This window comes from Gadus morhua, chromosome 16 (genome assembly GCF_902167405.1).
Source record: "Gadus morhua chromosome 16, gadMor3.0, whole genome shotgun sequence".
NCBI classification, from domain to species: Eukaryota; Metazoa; Chordata; class Actinopteri; order Gadiformes; family Gadidae; genus Gadus; species Gadus morhua.
In genome coordinates, this window is record NC_044063.1 from 8417880 (window position 1) to 8430822 (window position 12943).

Consider the following 12943-nt stretch of genomic DNA (forward strand, 5'->3'; position numbering starts at 1 on the left):
AAAGGTATCAAATATCCCATGTTGAATAATCCTCTTGATGTTGAACATATTGAAGTGTGATCTCAAATCTTAACACAAAGGATATTACATTCAAATCATCACATCTCATTTTGAGACATTTGAGATATTGTTATTATTAGACAACAGAACTGAGAACCACATTATTATCATTTTATTTACTACAATGTGTTCCCATTAAAAAAGATACCAATGACTGATTGCCATCCCATCCCCCAAGATACATGACAAGTAATTAGAACAACTTTCATCAAAACCGATTCATGAAATCGACAGAGGGCAGGGAGTACATTGCTCAAAGGTAGATGCAGGTAGATAAGGACCATGGGATCTGAACTAAGAAGTCACTCTATTATGGAAAGATGCTACATTTAATGTTCAGGAATATGTCATTTACAGGCGGACTTGTGCGGGTATGCAATGCAAATGTACTCAATAAAAGATAATAACATAATACCAGGCACACCCAGATAAAGTGAGGAGCTAAACACATCTTGATACTTGTCTTCTGGAGAGTGTCATATTTTCTATTGATGGGAATGTTGAGGAGAAAATCTTGTTTTATTTGTATCCAGCATTTCCCTTCTGTATGTGCCTTATGATTCCTCACCTCCAACCCTCAAACACACTTGATGACATATTGCACAGTGCAACTGTAGCTTCCTCTTTGCTTCCTATTTCATCCTGCAGAGACTTCACTTTTTATCCTACCTAAACGACAGCAGGCCTATAGGTTGTTTGTCAATATAACCCCAACCCCGCCCAAATGTACAAATACAGACATTAAAATTGTCATAATCTTTGGGGTTGCCCCACAAAAACCAGTTGGCCTAGTCTGTCACAAAGAAAAAATCATATATATTTTATTAAAAGAACATCACGGTTACATAAAAAAAGAAATAACAGGTCACTTTCGAACAACATGCAAGCTTCGTGGACTCAGAGATAGCAGACATAATGACCACCATAGCAACGATAGAAACTGTTGCATTAACAAACAAACTCAACACTAAGCCTTAACTGAATGTCATGCATTTTGATACGCCGGACCGAAACCTGGTGCATTGCTGGAGGTAGAGGCGGGGGACACTGTCACCTTTTCCTGTAGAAATGTGTCCGATATTCCCACACTGTCTACCTGGATGAGGGCAGGTCGCACATCCAAGCCCTTTGTCATCTCCACTGGGTTTGGAACTTCTTCTTCGACAGGGAGACACAGTGATGGTATCCAACGAAGTCGATTTGTAGCGGAATACGGTGCCTCTTTCATCAATCTTACAAAAATGAAAGTGAATTCTTCAGACTCTGGCTGGTATTATTGCATTTTTTACATTAGGGGGGATTCAACATGGTTGTTGGTTCATGGTTACATTTATTTTTTCTATGATTTCAACATTCTGTCGATAAACACACACTTAGATTTTTTTTTAAAGAATAATTAATCTTCCTTTTTTTTTACCGGTAAATATCTTTTTTCTTGTTTAAAGAAAATGGCACATTTCATGCAGTGGAAGACCCAAATTCTGAAAGTAACAATCCTTTTTAAACTATTTGTTATATTGTATAGTTGTATAGACAATTTGAATTAACTGTTTATAATTGAATATAAACCTGCAGAAAAAAAGACGGTAAAGAAATATATACATATAGGCCTAAACAATTAAATCTCATTAATTTCCATTTTAAATTTAAATTAAATTAAATGAATTGTACTGAGATTCAGTTAGAGTTGGTTCATAAGTATAATATTGGTTCAAATGTGGATAAGAGATGATCATATCTTGACCCTCCCAGAACCCCGGCCAGTGAAGTGTGAGGGGAATTGGATCATGGTCGGAGGACTCTTTGGTTCTGCGGTCATCATCCTGGTTCTTGTAATTGGCGGACTCGTTTTTAGAACATCAACGTAAACTTCAAAAAGGTCAGCCAAGTCTATCTTACAGATTTAACCATGGTGTGCCCTTGTTTAAATTGAGGATCCATGTAAGAATAATATTTTCTGTATTAATATTTTTTATTAATATTCTTTAGATGCTACAAATCAACCTCAAATACAGGAAAGCCAGGTAACACATTTCTTGATACACTTTACATTTTAAAATACACATTAACATCAGGGAAGGTAAACCCAATGTAGCATGAGTCTTATTTTTAAAAATGCATTGTCAAATTTGATTACGTATTTTTTATATATTATTTTAATTATTTTATCAATATGAACATATATTTGCCCAGGGTCAGGAGCTAGATGAAGTTAGCTACTCTATGTTGAGTTTCCGTCAGAAGAACAGAAGAGGGGGGCCCAGACCTAAGGACCTAGACACGGCCATTGTGTACGCAGCAACCAGAAGACTTTAGGAATCTATCAATCTTAACCATACGTTGACTAATTTTTTAAAAGGCATGGAATTACATTGCATTACTATGAAGTCATTAAGAAACAAATAAGCTCATTTTGTTGACTACAATATGCAGGTCGCTTCTATTTTTTTCTAGTACACGGGCACACGTTTTGTATGAAATGTATAGATTTTTTCTTTAAGAAAAATAAAAACATTTGCCAATTACAGCTCTCCATGAATAATTATGGTTTACCTTTGCTTTTTATAAACCAATTAATTCTATAACAAAACATAAGTATTTCTTTATTTATGTCCATTTCCATCAATGCTTTAATTTGTATGGGACACTACAACAACCCCAGGGCCTCATTTAGGTTTAATTTCCTCACGTCAAAAAATGGAATGAAATTAAAAGGCGGCTTATCAGCAAATATAAGCCATAAAAAGTTTGAGAAACATAGGCAATAAAAGAAAAACATGTTTTATTGGCAGTTCATTTTACAAAATGTTGACGCAATTAAGAAGAAACATTCCAGATTCTTGAAAGATCTACAAAAATTAGTAGGGGTTCTTGTTAATACTGTCCTGCTAATGTTTCAGAGGGGAGACAAATTCAAGCTGTTTTCATATTGCCCATCTTTTGACCAGCTTACCTTACATCTGTATCGGTGTGAGACCAGGCTAAAATATGGTATATCTGCATCAGTTTATATGATCAAAATAACAACCTGACACCAATATCTAGGACTGGCTAGTCAATCGATACCATTTCTTTATGTCATAGAGGTCAGTGTTCATTTTATGGGGTCACATTGAGAGGATTGAAACTTAAGCTTTAAATTTAGACTAGCCTGAGCTCCATATGGAGTCAAATGAGGAATGCCATTGTGAGCATTTCACTGGGTTGATAAACTTATTTTAGCAAAGTGTAATAAGAGGGTCGACAGTGGTCGTCAACTTTGTATTTTATTCAGGAAACAAGTATCTTCCCAAGGAAACTATGGATGCCATGAAAACATTACTAATACTATAACAACTAACGTGTACTGGGCAACAAATTCACATTGAAAAAGAAAAATGAGTGGGCATTCATATGCCTCAACCACCATTTACTGGAGGATGTCTCTGCGCCTGCTGACTCTTCCTCGGTCTAGCCCCATAAAGACATGTATCATAGGTTTTGAAGGATAAGACATATGAGTGGACTGGAGCCTGATGGGAGGACGAAACACAGGGAAAAGTTGTTCAATAATAAAGCAATCAGGTAAATGATTGGCTGTGTCGGTTAACATCATGCCAGACCATTTTGAAGTAGGGCCTGGGAAAATTACAAATGACCTCTTTAGAGTTTGAGCTTATTTCCAAAGCAGTGGATTCAGACATGTGGTCAATGAGGAGGTGTACGGGTGAGGCCTCCGGCTCAAGGAGGGCTACAGGTCTGTTGTTTAACAGTAGGGCTTCTAACCCACAGCCTTCAGCATGGTTAGTGTATCACACTATCCAAGAATTCCCTAAATGTGGGAATCTCGATTGCATAATTTGTGGTAGTGGGGGACTGCGTTCGCGCTCTCCCCTGATAAACATGTAAAAAATAACTAAGTAATGAAGCTGCGTTGTAGAAGTGCAATTGCCTTGCAGCACTAATTGTCGTGTCAGTGTATGTAACTCTAGCCGTTAACGAAGCTCAGCTGGCTACGATTACAGAAAACTGCTTATCATGCGTCTATTGTCTACGGTCTTTCCGACATATCCACATCCCCCAAAGTATCTGCAGTCACTGTACTCACTCCATGTAGTACTCTCCTTTGTCCACGGACCAAAGATTACACCTAAATTGGCCAGTCTAAGCGTGGCCTCAGTTCGTAAGGCTGATAAGTCTTAGATCTTTAACATCTGGACTGCACCACATTAATCCCCCCAAAACACATTTCTTACTAGTTGGGAGAGGGTAGGATAGCCAACCTTCTCCCCTAATGGCATGTTTAAAAACGATTCACCAGCACCCAGTTGTGGCTTCAACCATTAACATGTTTAAAAACATCAAGCAGATGCTGTGCCGTCATCTGGCCGGATTGGGTCATACATCAATGCGTTTAATGTAGGCAGCTGGAATGCCAAAGTGATATGAGGTGGGCCACTTAAGAAACCAGCAAGTAAGCAACGATTATATTGTATAGTTTGAAGTGAAGCGTATTGAAGCAAGGATTCATTAATGTTCTTGTTTTATTTTTCTTACAACAAAAAACAGACTGCCCTGCATATTAACAGATTCTTGAAGGGGCAGAAGAGGCAGCAATAAAAATAAAAATAAAACAAAAAATCTTATACAAAACCATGTTTTTCCTAACCACCCGAGCATAAAAACAACTTTTATGAAATATACCAACTCAAAGCTGTTGTATAAGAATATCCAAGTAAAAAGGACAACAGAACATTGCATCACAAGGACTACAGACAAGCGAGAATTGCCACCAGAGAAAATGCACACAAACCACCATTCAAACATCTGGATGAGACCCACAACAGGCTGAATCACAGAATGGCGAAATAAGTGTCAAGGTAAAAATCAAAAAATATATAATGATTCAGGCTGGTCTAATCCGCTAATATTTGAGGTGCCTCCGGTAAGGATTGGTGGGGAATGGTGGACTTGGTGATCTCCGCAGCAGCCAGGAAAACCCTTAGTTGGCGTGTTGTACGGTGGAGAAGCACAGCTTCAGGGTGTATGGGTACGGGCCAGCTGGGGAGAGAGGAGCACCACACCGTTAGACAAACTGGAGGACAACACTATTGAGCAGCACAACACGGGTGACTGGCATCATACGACAGGCGCTAAAGTAGGTTGGATAACAGCGTTTCTACTTGCGCACGTCTCGCGTTGTCGTTTGAAAAATGATTATGTAAAAAAAAAAAAGGTTTCTGTAGTACTAGTTCCGTATTTATATCTTTATGACCTTGTTCAATGGGGTACATACTTGTGTTCTTCATCTGGTGGTGGTTCATCATGGCCAGAGCCTCCATGGCGTCGTTGATTGACTCCCATTCCAGAAGTCCAGACGCACTGCGCTCACTGGGTGCGGCGCCACCTGGTGGGCATTCAGTCACTTAACACAGGGGACACCTCACTAACGTCATTACCTTCATGCTCAAGTATCGTGCAGTGGAGCTCATGTCTCCATAAAAAAAATATTATGTTAACATTATACAAGCTTCCCATGTTGAATGAATAAACATAAAGTAGCTTACTCTTTCCAGTGAACAGCTTGATGTTGATTGGACACTTGACACCAATTTCTTCACAAATCTGTGATAGAAAAGTTAACATTCAGATGACAGAACTCAATGCACCATAAACTAGCACTCATTGATATGCCTGATTTCTCACTCTGCATCATTCCTTAGGCGTCTAGTTACAAATTAGACGTCGAGTCAGGAATCGGAGCTTCCGACGACAGAGGCGGGTGCGCTGCGTACGGACCTGACCGAAGATCTCCGTCGACGACTCGGGCTGGGCGTTGAAGAAGTGCAGCACGTTGCTGGGGTGCTGGATGCGGTTCTTGGCCGCCTGCTCCGGGGACGTGAATCGGTTGTTCCTGGATCCATGGAAGTCCTTGAAGCTGCTGCTCCCGTCCTCCAGCTCGTAGCACTGGCCTGGCATGATGGCCTGCTGCTTGGACACACTGCAGGCACGGGGATGAGAACACGTGTTGAGGGGGAGCGGGGCCAACTAGTTTCAACTCAAGACTTTTTTCAGACCCATCAAGCGTTGACATTTTTTGTACTAGGGATGAAAATCTGAGTGCCATTTAATTCAAGTATTTTAACAGATTATAGCCCTAAACTAGGGCTGGGCGATTAATTGAATTTTGATCGCGATTACGATTTTAGCGTCAAACGATCAGAAAATTAACATAATCGAGTTATCCGATTTTTTGTTAATTATTATTTTTCATTTTTTAATTATTTTTTTATGATTTATAGAAAGGGCAGAACAGCTGGACAGATATCTGTATATCATTTTAGATTGGAACATTTTCTTTTTGACTTTTGTGTATTTTTTTAACGCGAAATTTCAAAGTTCTCAGTTACAACGTTTTTTTTGGGAGAGACATGGTGAATAAATACAACACGTTTTCAAACTCAAAGATAATCGTTTGAATAATCGTGATTTCAATATTGACCAAAATAATTGTGATTATGATTTTTCCCATAATCGAGCAGCCCTACCCTAAACCCAATGGTCATCGGGCCAGCAGGGGTGTAACACCAATAGGACACTTACCAGACATTGAGTTTCTGGCCGAACAAGAAGTTGTTGTTGAGGTGAGTGATGGCACGGTCGACAGCGTAGCAGTCTCCCATCTCCACCATGGCTGCCCCGGGCTTACTCTTCATGAACTTCACCTGGTGGGGGCACACAATACAGGGTGAGATACCAGTGGCATATAGCTAAAGGGCAGAACTTCAGCCAACAGTCGAGTATCTTTCGATGCGTGAAAGCGATTATATACATTGTAGTTCATCTACGAGTTGTAAGTTGCAAAGAACTCCTGCAGGCCACTCACTCGCTCCACGTTGCCATAGAGACAGAAGACGTTGAAGACTTTGTCTGCGTTCATCTTGACGGGCTCCAGGCCGTAGACCATGACGACAGGAGAGTCGGCGTGGGCACCATACTCCCCGGGAGGGGGTGGAGGGGGGCCGTAGCCGGGGGCGAAGCTCCGCCCACCACGGCCCCTCATCGGGGGACCCATGCGTCGGCCCTCGTAGGGCGGGGAGCCGTAGCTGTCGTCGTAGCCGCCGTGGTAACCACCAGCTGGAGGGGAGGATAAGGCAGCGTGGGATCAGGGTGACGGCCGTAGTTAGTATGCGTAGCGGGAAACTGACACGCTGGCTCTCGGACCTCGGTTGAAATCTCATTTGAAATTCAATAAGCATTGTATACATATTCTGAACGTTTATTTAATATCTGCAACTCTTAAGGGCGACAGTGTGGGAGGATGAGGCCCAAGGACATTAGCATTTGGTTGCTGGTCGAAGGAGTCCCACAGATCTATATTCCAGGACTAGAAACCCGACTTCCGCCTCGCTAGTTTAACGTGTCAGAAGTGTAAACGCTTCTGCAGGATTGAGGGGGGCCGGCTGGCTAGGTTCTTTGTTCCGTGTAGGGTCGTGTCCGAGGAGAGGGAACTTACAGTACTCTGGGGGGTGGTCGCCCAGCAGAGCAGGCTGCCTCTGCCGTTTGTTGGGGTTGGCATTCACATCCTCTGAGAACGACAAGGAAAGACTGAGGGTAAGTATGAAGCTATGAGGGGAACGTTGCGATAAAAATAGAATATGCTTCAATCAAACCAGGTTTTAGATTATACATTAAGAAAATGTCATGGATTGAACAAAAAAAAAGGAACATTTTGATTCAACGTTGCACGTGTACACACCTGAATTGCTTCCGTTTCCATCTGCGTCACCATCTGCAGAAGTAAACAATAATCATAGACCATGAGGAGGCCGGTTCAAATGTACAGCTACATTTCACAGCTAGCCCCTCTACAAAAGCATAGAATATGCATGCATTTAGGAGCGCACGTAATATGCTGCCTCAAATTGGAGACCTATCCTAAACCAGGCAAGGATGAGAGGGGAATAAAAACAGGTACAAATCTTTTCATGTAAAAGGAAAATGTAGTTAATCAATTATACAGGCTTTAAAATTCAGTAGTCATTGGCACCAGAACAGTGCAGGGGTAGCCATTAAGACCACCCATGTGGAGGGATCTGAGCTTTTCTTGGACTTAAAAAGACGCATGATCGAATAACCGCGGGAGTTCACACAACCAACGATCCCCTCCCGCACAAATACACCCAGAGACGCAGTAACAGGGTTGGGTGTTTCAGTGGGAACACAAAAGTCAGCGTCAGTCTGGTGTGGCAGTGTTGGATGCTGGGCAGAGGTGGTGTTGTGCTGTCGTGTTCTCCGGTGGAAAAGACGGGGGGGGTCTGGATTTACTTACTGCATTGTTACACACTGCAGGTAAGGGAGAGAAGACATTAGCTGCAGCAGTCCCACCACTCTCCACCCATTTCATTTCATCCAACACTGCCTTAGGCCCACTCCTGCGGGAGCACCCTCCGGCCTCTTGGGTGCACCCAGCGTGGCCCTGGGCGACCAGAGCTCCAGCTCTCCTTTTAGTTTGACTTTGTCTCCATTAGAGCACATTTCAGACGTGAAGCTGGCTCCTCTTAGGCGAAAATTGCCAAACCTGCATTACATGGAAGGTGTTACACACGTTCTGGAGAGTTTAAGATAGAATAGATGAAGAAAAAAAAAAAAAAAATAGCTAGACAAAAATGCATGTGGTAAGACACCCAGGTAACTTGATTCTGTGGTTGGTGTTGTCAGCAGTGTCCTGTCTTCATTGGTCTCGTGTTTCCTCCTGTGTTGGTGGCTAAGAGTGATGAGGAGGATTCAGTAGGGGTGTTGATGCCAGTTGCTGTGCAAGGCATCTATTTGGATCAGTTGGTACATCAGCAGGAGAATGTGTCGCTTGAGTGTCACTCGAGTTATCAACGGACGAGCCCGGTACAAAGCGGAGAGAACAGAGAGCCCGAGCCCAACTGGTATTAGTACCGTTGTAGTAACACGTGTCTGCCACTAGGTTTATCAGTCTGCTTGTTGGGTGGACAGATGGTCTGTTGTGGATGTTGTCTTTGTGCGGCCTTCTTCTGTGAGATGGCCATCAGGTCAGTAATCATTTCTCCGTTATCAAAGTGGGAGTGTAGGCACCGCTACACCCCAGGTCTGTTTCAGTGTGTTGAGCACATGGACACCAATGGGGTAAGAAGAGGGAAAGGAGAGAGAGAGAGAGAGATGGAAAGAGAGAGCAGAGGTAGGGGGGCGGGCAGGGAGGAGACCAAGCATAGCTTCCAGCCCCAAAAGCACGGAGCACCAAGCTCCCCGGCTTGGGGTGTGGTGGCTCTGTGTGGTGAATGAAAGTCTTCAGGGCTCTGGTGTTGGGATGCGGAGGAGATGAGGCGTAGTGCGGGAGCAGCAGTCAGATCAGTCCTACTGCCATGGTGTTGGATGAGGCGTAGTGCGGGAGCAGCAGTCAGATCAGTCCTACTGCGATGGTGTTGGATGGAGGGTGCGCTGTGCTCTGTCCATCTGTGTTTGAGAGAGGCCTTCTGTTCTGCTTTGGAGTGGATGTGTCTTCACTGGAGAAGTGGATGTTTGAGAGGGTGGTGGTGGTGGTGGTGGTTCTGGTGGTGTTGTCAGCAACAATGTGTACCTCTCAATCCCAGTAGGCCTTTATTGTATTTGTAACATTGCATTATTTGAAGTCAAAATGTGAGAATGCAGCGGTTGGGAACAGGCATAGGTTTGTCGGTAAAGGGCGCCTTTGTGTGGCCTGTCCTTATGCATTCCCAAAACCCCCAGAGTGTAGCATCACCATGAGTATATTGCAACTCTGCACTAGTGTAACTTTCCTTTATCCAAGTAACGCAACCTTCAGTGGTACTTCAAAAACCCTCCTTATTAACAAAAATGGGGGCTTTATATTGTATGTCTTGGTCATATCTAGTCGTGTTGAAATTGCACCAGAAGCCTGGTTACCCAACGTTCCCACAATCGCAGAAGCAAGGGGGTTGATTGTAAGGTGCAGGCTGTGCAGGAACCTATGGTGTGTGTCCGGGGAGCCCCTGCTTGAAGACTTACCGGGTCCTCCCAGGTTGGGGTTGGTATAGTCCCAGGTGTCCTGGTCATTCTTGAACACGTTCAGACGAGTAGGCTGCGAAGACAAGAGATGATACTCAAAACCACACCTTAAACCCCTTGCTGATCCACATGTCTTTGGAATAAAGAGATTAAATTCCGGTAGCATAAATCCAAAGAGTTCTTTACCCCAATAACCCCAACGTAAATATTTAGACGTTCTCAAGTCTAAGATGTTCTCAAGTGTACACTCGTAACCATTAACATAAAGTTAAGTTTACATGATTAATCTTGTCACCAAGATAAAGTTTTTATTGCACCAGCTGGGGCATGCAGATAAGATACCCAGTCTTTGTTGAGATAAATATGTTGACATTTTAAATCAAGTACCTTGGCATACTCTATCTTGAGAGTACAACAGCCGGAGTATATGTCCGCTCCGTTGAGCGAGGCCTTTGCTCTCTGTGCACTCTGAACCGAGTCGAATGTGATGTTGGAGTTAAGGAAACATAGGGCGGAAACATGCTAGCACAATAATGTTATTTTATCATTAGCTAAGGCACACTAGCATGCTTTAGCTAGCAGTGTGTAAAACGTATTTATAGTCTGCTCGTGAACCCAAATCTCATCTAAAAGGATATTCGACCATGGCTTGGACACCATTCTTCCTGAAGATTACAATCCTCTGGACAGGCCCACAGTTGTTGCAGATGGTGTACAAGACATCCTGTGCAAAAAAAGGACAAACCATCAATCAACCACATTTACTACCAACAAAATGCCCAATTTGAAATCCGACCAACGAGGCGCCCAGTGGTTACCGAGGTGATGGGGTAGATGGGGTTCATGATGGTGAGGAGAAGGACGTTGTTGACGGTGCGGGAGTCGTCTGAGTCTCCGGGCCTTGATATTTTCTGGCTGGTGGAGTAGTTGATGAAGGCCGGGTGGCCTGCAATGTACACCTGGTTGTCTGCGGCGTAGGTCACGGCAGTGGAGGAGCCGTTCATGTCCTCGTACTCCACCAGGGCCTGACGCTTCTTGGGCATCACAACAACATAGCTACAACACAAATGACAAAAAAAACGATGAGACGCAAACTCATAAACCCTTGGTTAAATATGTCTGGTTTAAATATTCGGTCAAATGTGCTCTTGAAGAATTTACCTGATTGCTCCAAACTCCTGGAGGGCCTCCACCAAATCCGCCTCAGTGACCCCATCCACCAGTCCACGGATATGCACCACCACAGACGGAAGGGTCTTGTGCGGGTCCTCATAGCCCTGTAACAAATAAAAGGTTTAACCATTTGAAGTTCGTTCACTTGATGCGCTGAACGCGACCCACTCCGTAGCAGTCCCATTGGGATGTCCTATGGGCAAAGCAGTGCGGCCATTTCCGGCCGATTAGCCCGACCTTACGATGCGATGGGGACCGATTGAAATAATTGTAATTACTAGAATCAAAGCGCGGATTAACGTAACGTGCCCACTTATATGTGCAGGACGTGACAGAACAAACATGATATTGCCATATTAATCAATACCTGGTGCAGCTGGGACCGATTGGGACAAAGGGTTAACCATAGGGGGAGGGGTCTTGAGTTGCGTTACGTCCGTTACGGATTTAATACGAAATAACACAAGAGCGGTCCGCAGTTCTTCCAATTCAAATATAATGCGAGTGCTACCATATTAAAACCTAATGTAAACGGCAATGTTCACATGTGGCCACATAGGACATGGGAAGCTCAAGGTGCTAGCTAGCATTAGCATGAGACGAACAAAGCCTATCCGGCGTGGCGGGGCCTAGTTAGCATGGCCTACCTTTTCACTTTTAACTCGTGTAAATGAATGCACAATGGTCGATGGCATATCGTTTTTAAAAGAATACAGGATTATTGTCAGTGAGTCTAAAATAACGAGATTGTTATGTTTCATAGGACACATTTTAATGTTTGAACCGACTACTTCGGGGTATTCCTACAGGCGTTGGATTGAATGGATCTTCATACCGAGAACGTCGTGCTTTAGCCAACTGTGGGCACCGTCGAGCGCTTGCTTAATACTCATTACTGAGGGAACTTACCGTTGCCATTCCGTCGGTTTTCTGTCGTTTCGTTGCCCTGCCGTCTTCGCTGTAATAACGGCTGGTTGCAGTAGCCATGTTGTCCCGGTTAAAAAGGTTGGTTGGAGTGACGACGGAGAGAAAATGGACGGAAAAGTCAAGAAAACGACCCTCCGATGACCACGCCCATTATTGTTATTTGCGCGCACCGATTGGTTAAAATCACCTGTTCATTTTTATGTGACACAAGGAGGAACCAATAGAAATACATTACCAGATCGCCGTTATCAGGGTCGTATATAAATAATCAATACAACCTACCTTGCTTTTTCAAATATCGTGTGCGAATTTTCCACCATGTTTTTTTTTTTACAGTAGTACAAATATAGTTTTCCAGTTTTTGTTACTCTGGTGTAATTTACAGGGACAAATAGACACATTAGAATTTGTCTGACGAAGTATTGCATACTCGAGCTTTTATATCGATGTATAACCGCATCCCAGACCACCTCGATATTGGAAGCATGAGCGCATTCAATGCGTATGTAAGAAGTAGGGTTTTTTGGGTTATTAAATGGGAAAATATATTTATCACTATTGAGGCACTTTGTTTTTTGAAATTGATTCCAATGCGAGAACCCACTAAGTTGCGACTAGCCTAGGTCACGTATATGTTCACAGGGTGAATTCTCATGGGCCCTGTCAATATCGCGGCGTATGTACCGCAAACAAACACTCCCATAGTGCCTTCCCTTACCATGCAAAAATGTGTTTCTTGATTATTCGATTCGTAATGATTAAGACTGGA

The 12943-nt window shown here is 43.2% G+C and overlaps 1 protein-coding gene, 1 long non-coding RNA gene and 1 pseudogene across 3 annotated transcripts; 2 read left to right on the forward strand and 1 right to left on the reverse strand.

Annotated features, from left to right (window-relative positions):
* Nucleotides 1-1449: 1449 nt before the first annotated feature.
* LOC115561760 (uncharacterized) lies at nucleotides 1450-2357 on the forward strand. Its single transcript, XR_003979968.1, has 3 exons — nucleotides 1450-1939; nucleotides 2050-2084; nucleotides 2254-2357. It is a non-coding gene; the product is annotated as an uncharacterized LOC115561760 (long non-coding RNA).
* A 1444-nt stretch (nucleotides 2358-3801) lies between these two features.
* On the forward strand, nucleotides 3802-3936 carry LOC115528997 (uncharacterized; annotated as a pseudogene).
* A 629-nt stretch (nucleotides 3937-4565) lies between these two features.
* LOC115560893 (heterogeneous nuclear ribonucleoprotein L) lies at nucleotides 4566-12335 on the reverse strand. 2 transcript variants are annotated; one of them, XM_030380525.1, is made up of 14 exons: nucleotides 12157-12335; nucleotides 11236-11351; nucleotides 10893-11130; nucleotides 10713-10798; nucleotides 10462-10558; nucleotides 10075-10147; nucleotides 7799-7831; nucleotides 7556-7627; nucleotides 6926-7176; nucleotides 6643-6764; nucleotides 5839-6040; nucleotides 5607-5664; nucleotides 5336-5446; nucleotides 4566-5100 (listed from the first exon to the last, which is right to left on the reverse strand). In XM_030380525.1, the coding sequence occupies exons 1-14, from the start codon at nucleotides 12232-12234 to the stop codon at nucleotides 5042-5044; spliced, it is 1596 nt and encodes a 531-aa protein (XP_030236385.1). In that variant the 5' UTR covers nucleotides 12235-12335; the 3' UTR covers nucleotides 4566-5041. The 2 variants fall into 2 exon arrangements, with proteins under 2 accessions (XP_030236385.1, XP_030236384.1); XM_030380524.1 differs by having other exon boundaries at nucleotides 5336-5464.
* Between the last annotated feature and the right edge of the window lie 608 nt (nucleotides 12336-12943).

What these genes read in the sequence shown, in the direction of transcription:
- LOC115560893 (XM_030380524.1), bottom strand. Translation starts at nt 12,234, where the DNA reads ATGGCTACTGCAACCAGCCGTTATTACAGCGAAGACGGCAGGGCAACG. An exon ending in CCCCAACCTGGGAGGACCCG is followed by an intron (nt 7,832 to 10,074) that starts GTAAGTCTTCAA and finishes TTACTTCTGCAG; the next exon opens with ATGGTGACGCAGATGGAAAC. An exon ending in CCACCAGATGAAGAACACAA is followed by an intron (nt 5,101 to 5,335) that starts GTATGTACCCCA and finishes CTCTCTCCCCAG; the next exon opens with CTGGCCCGTACCCATACACC.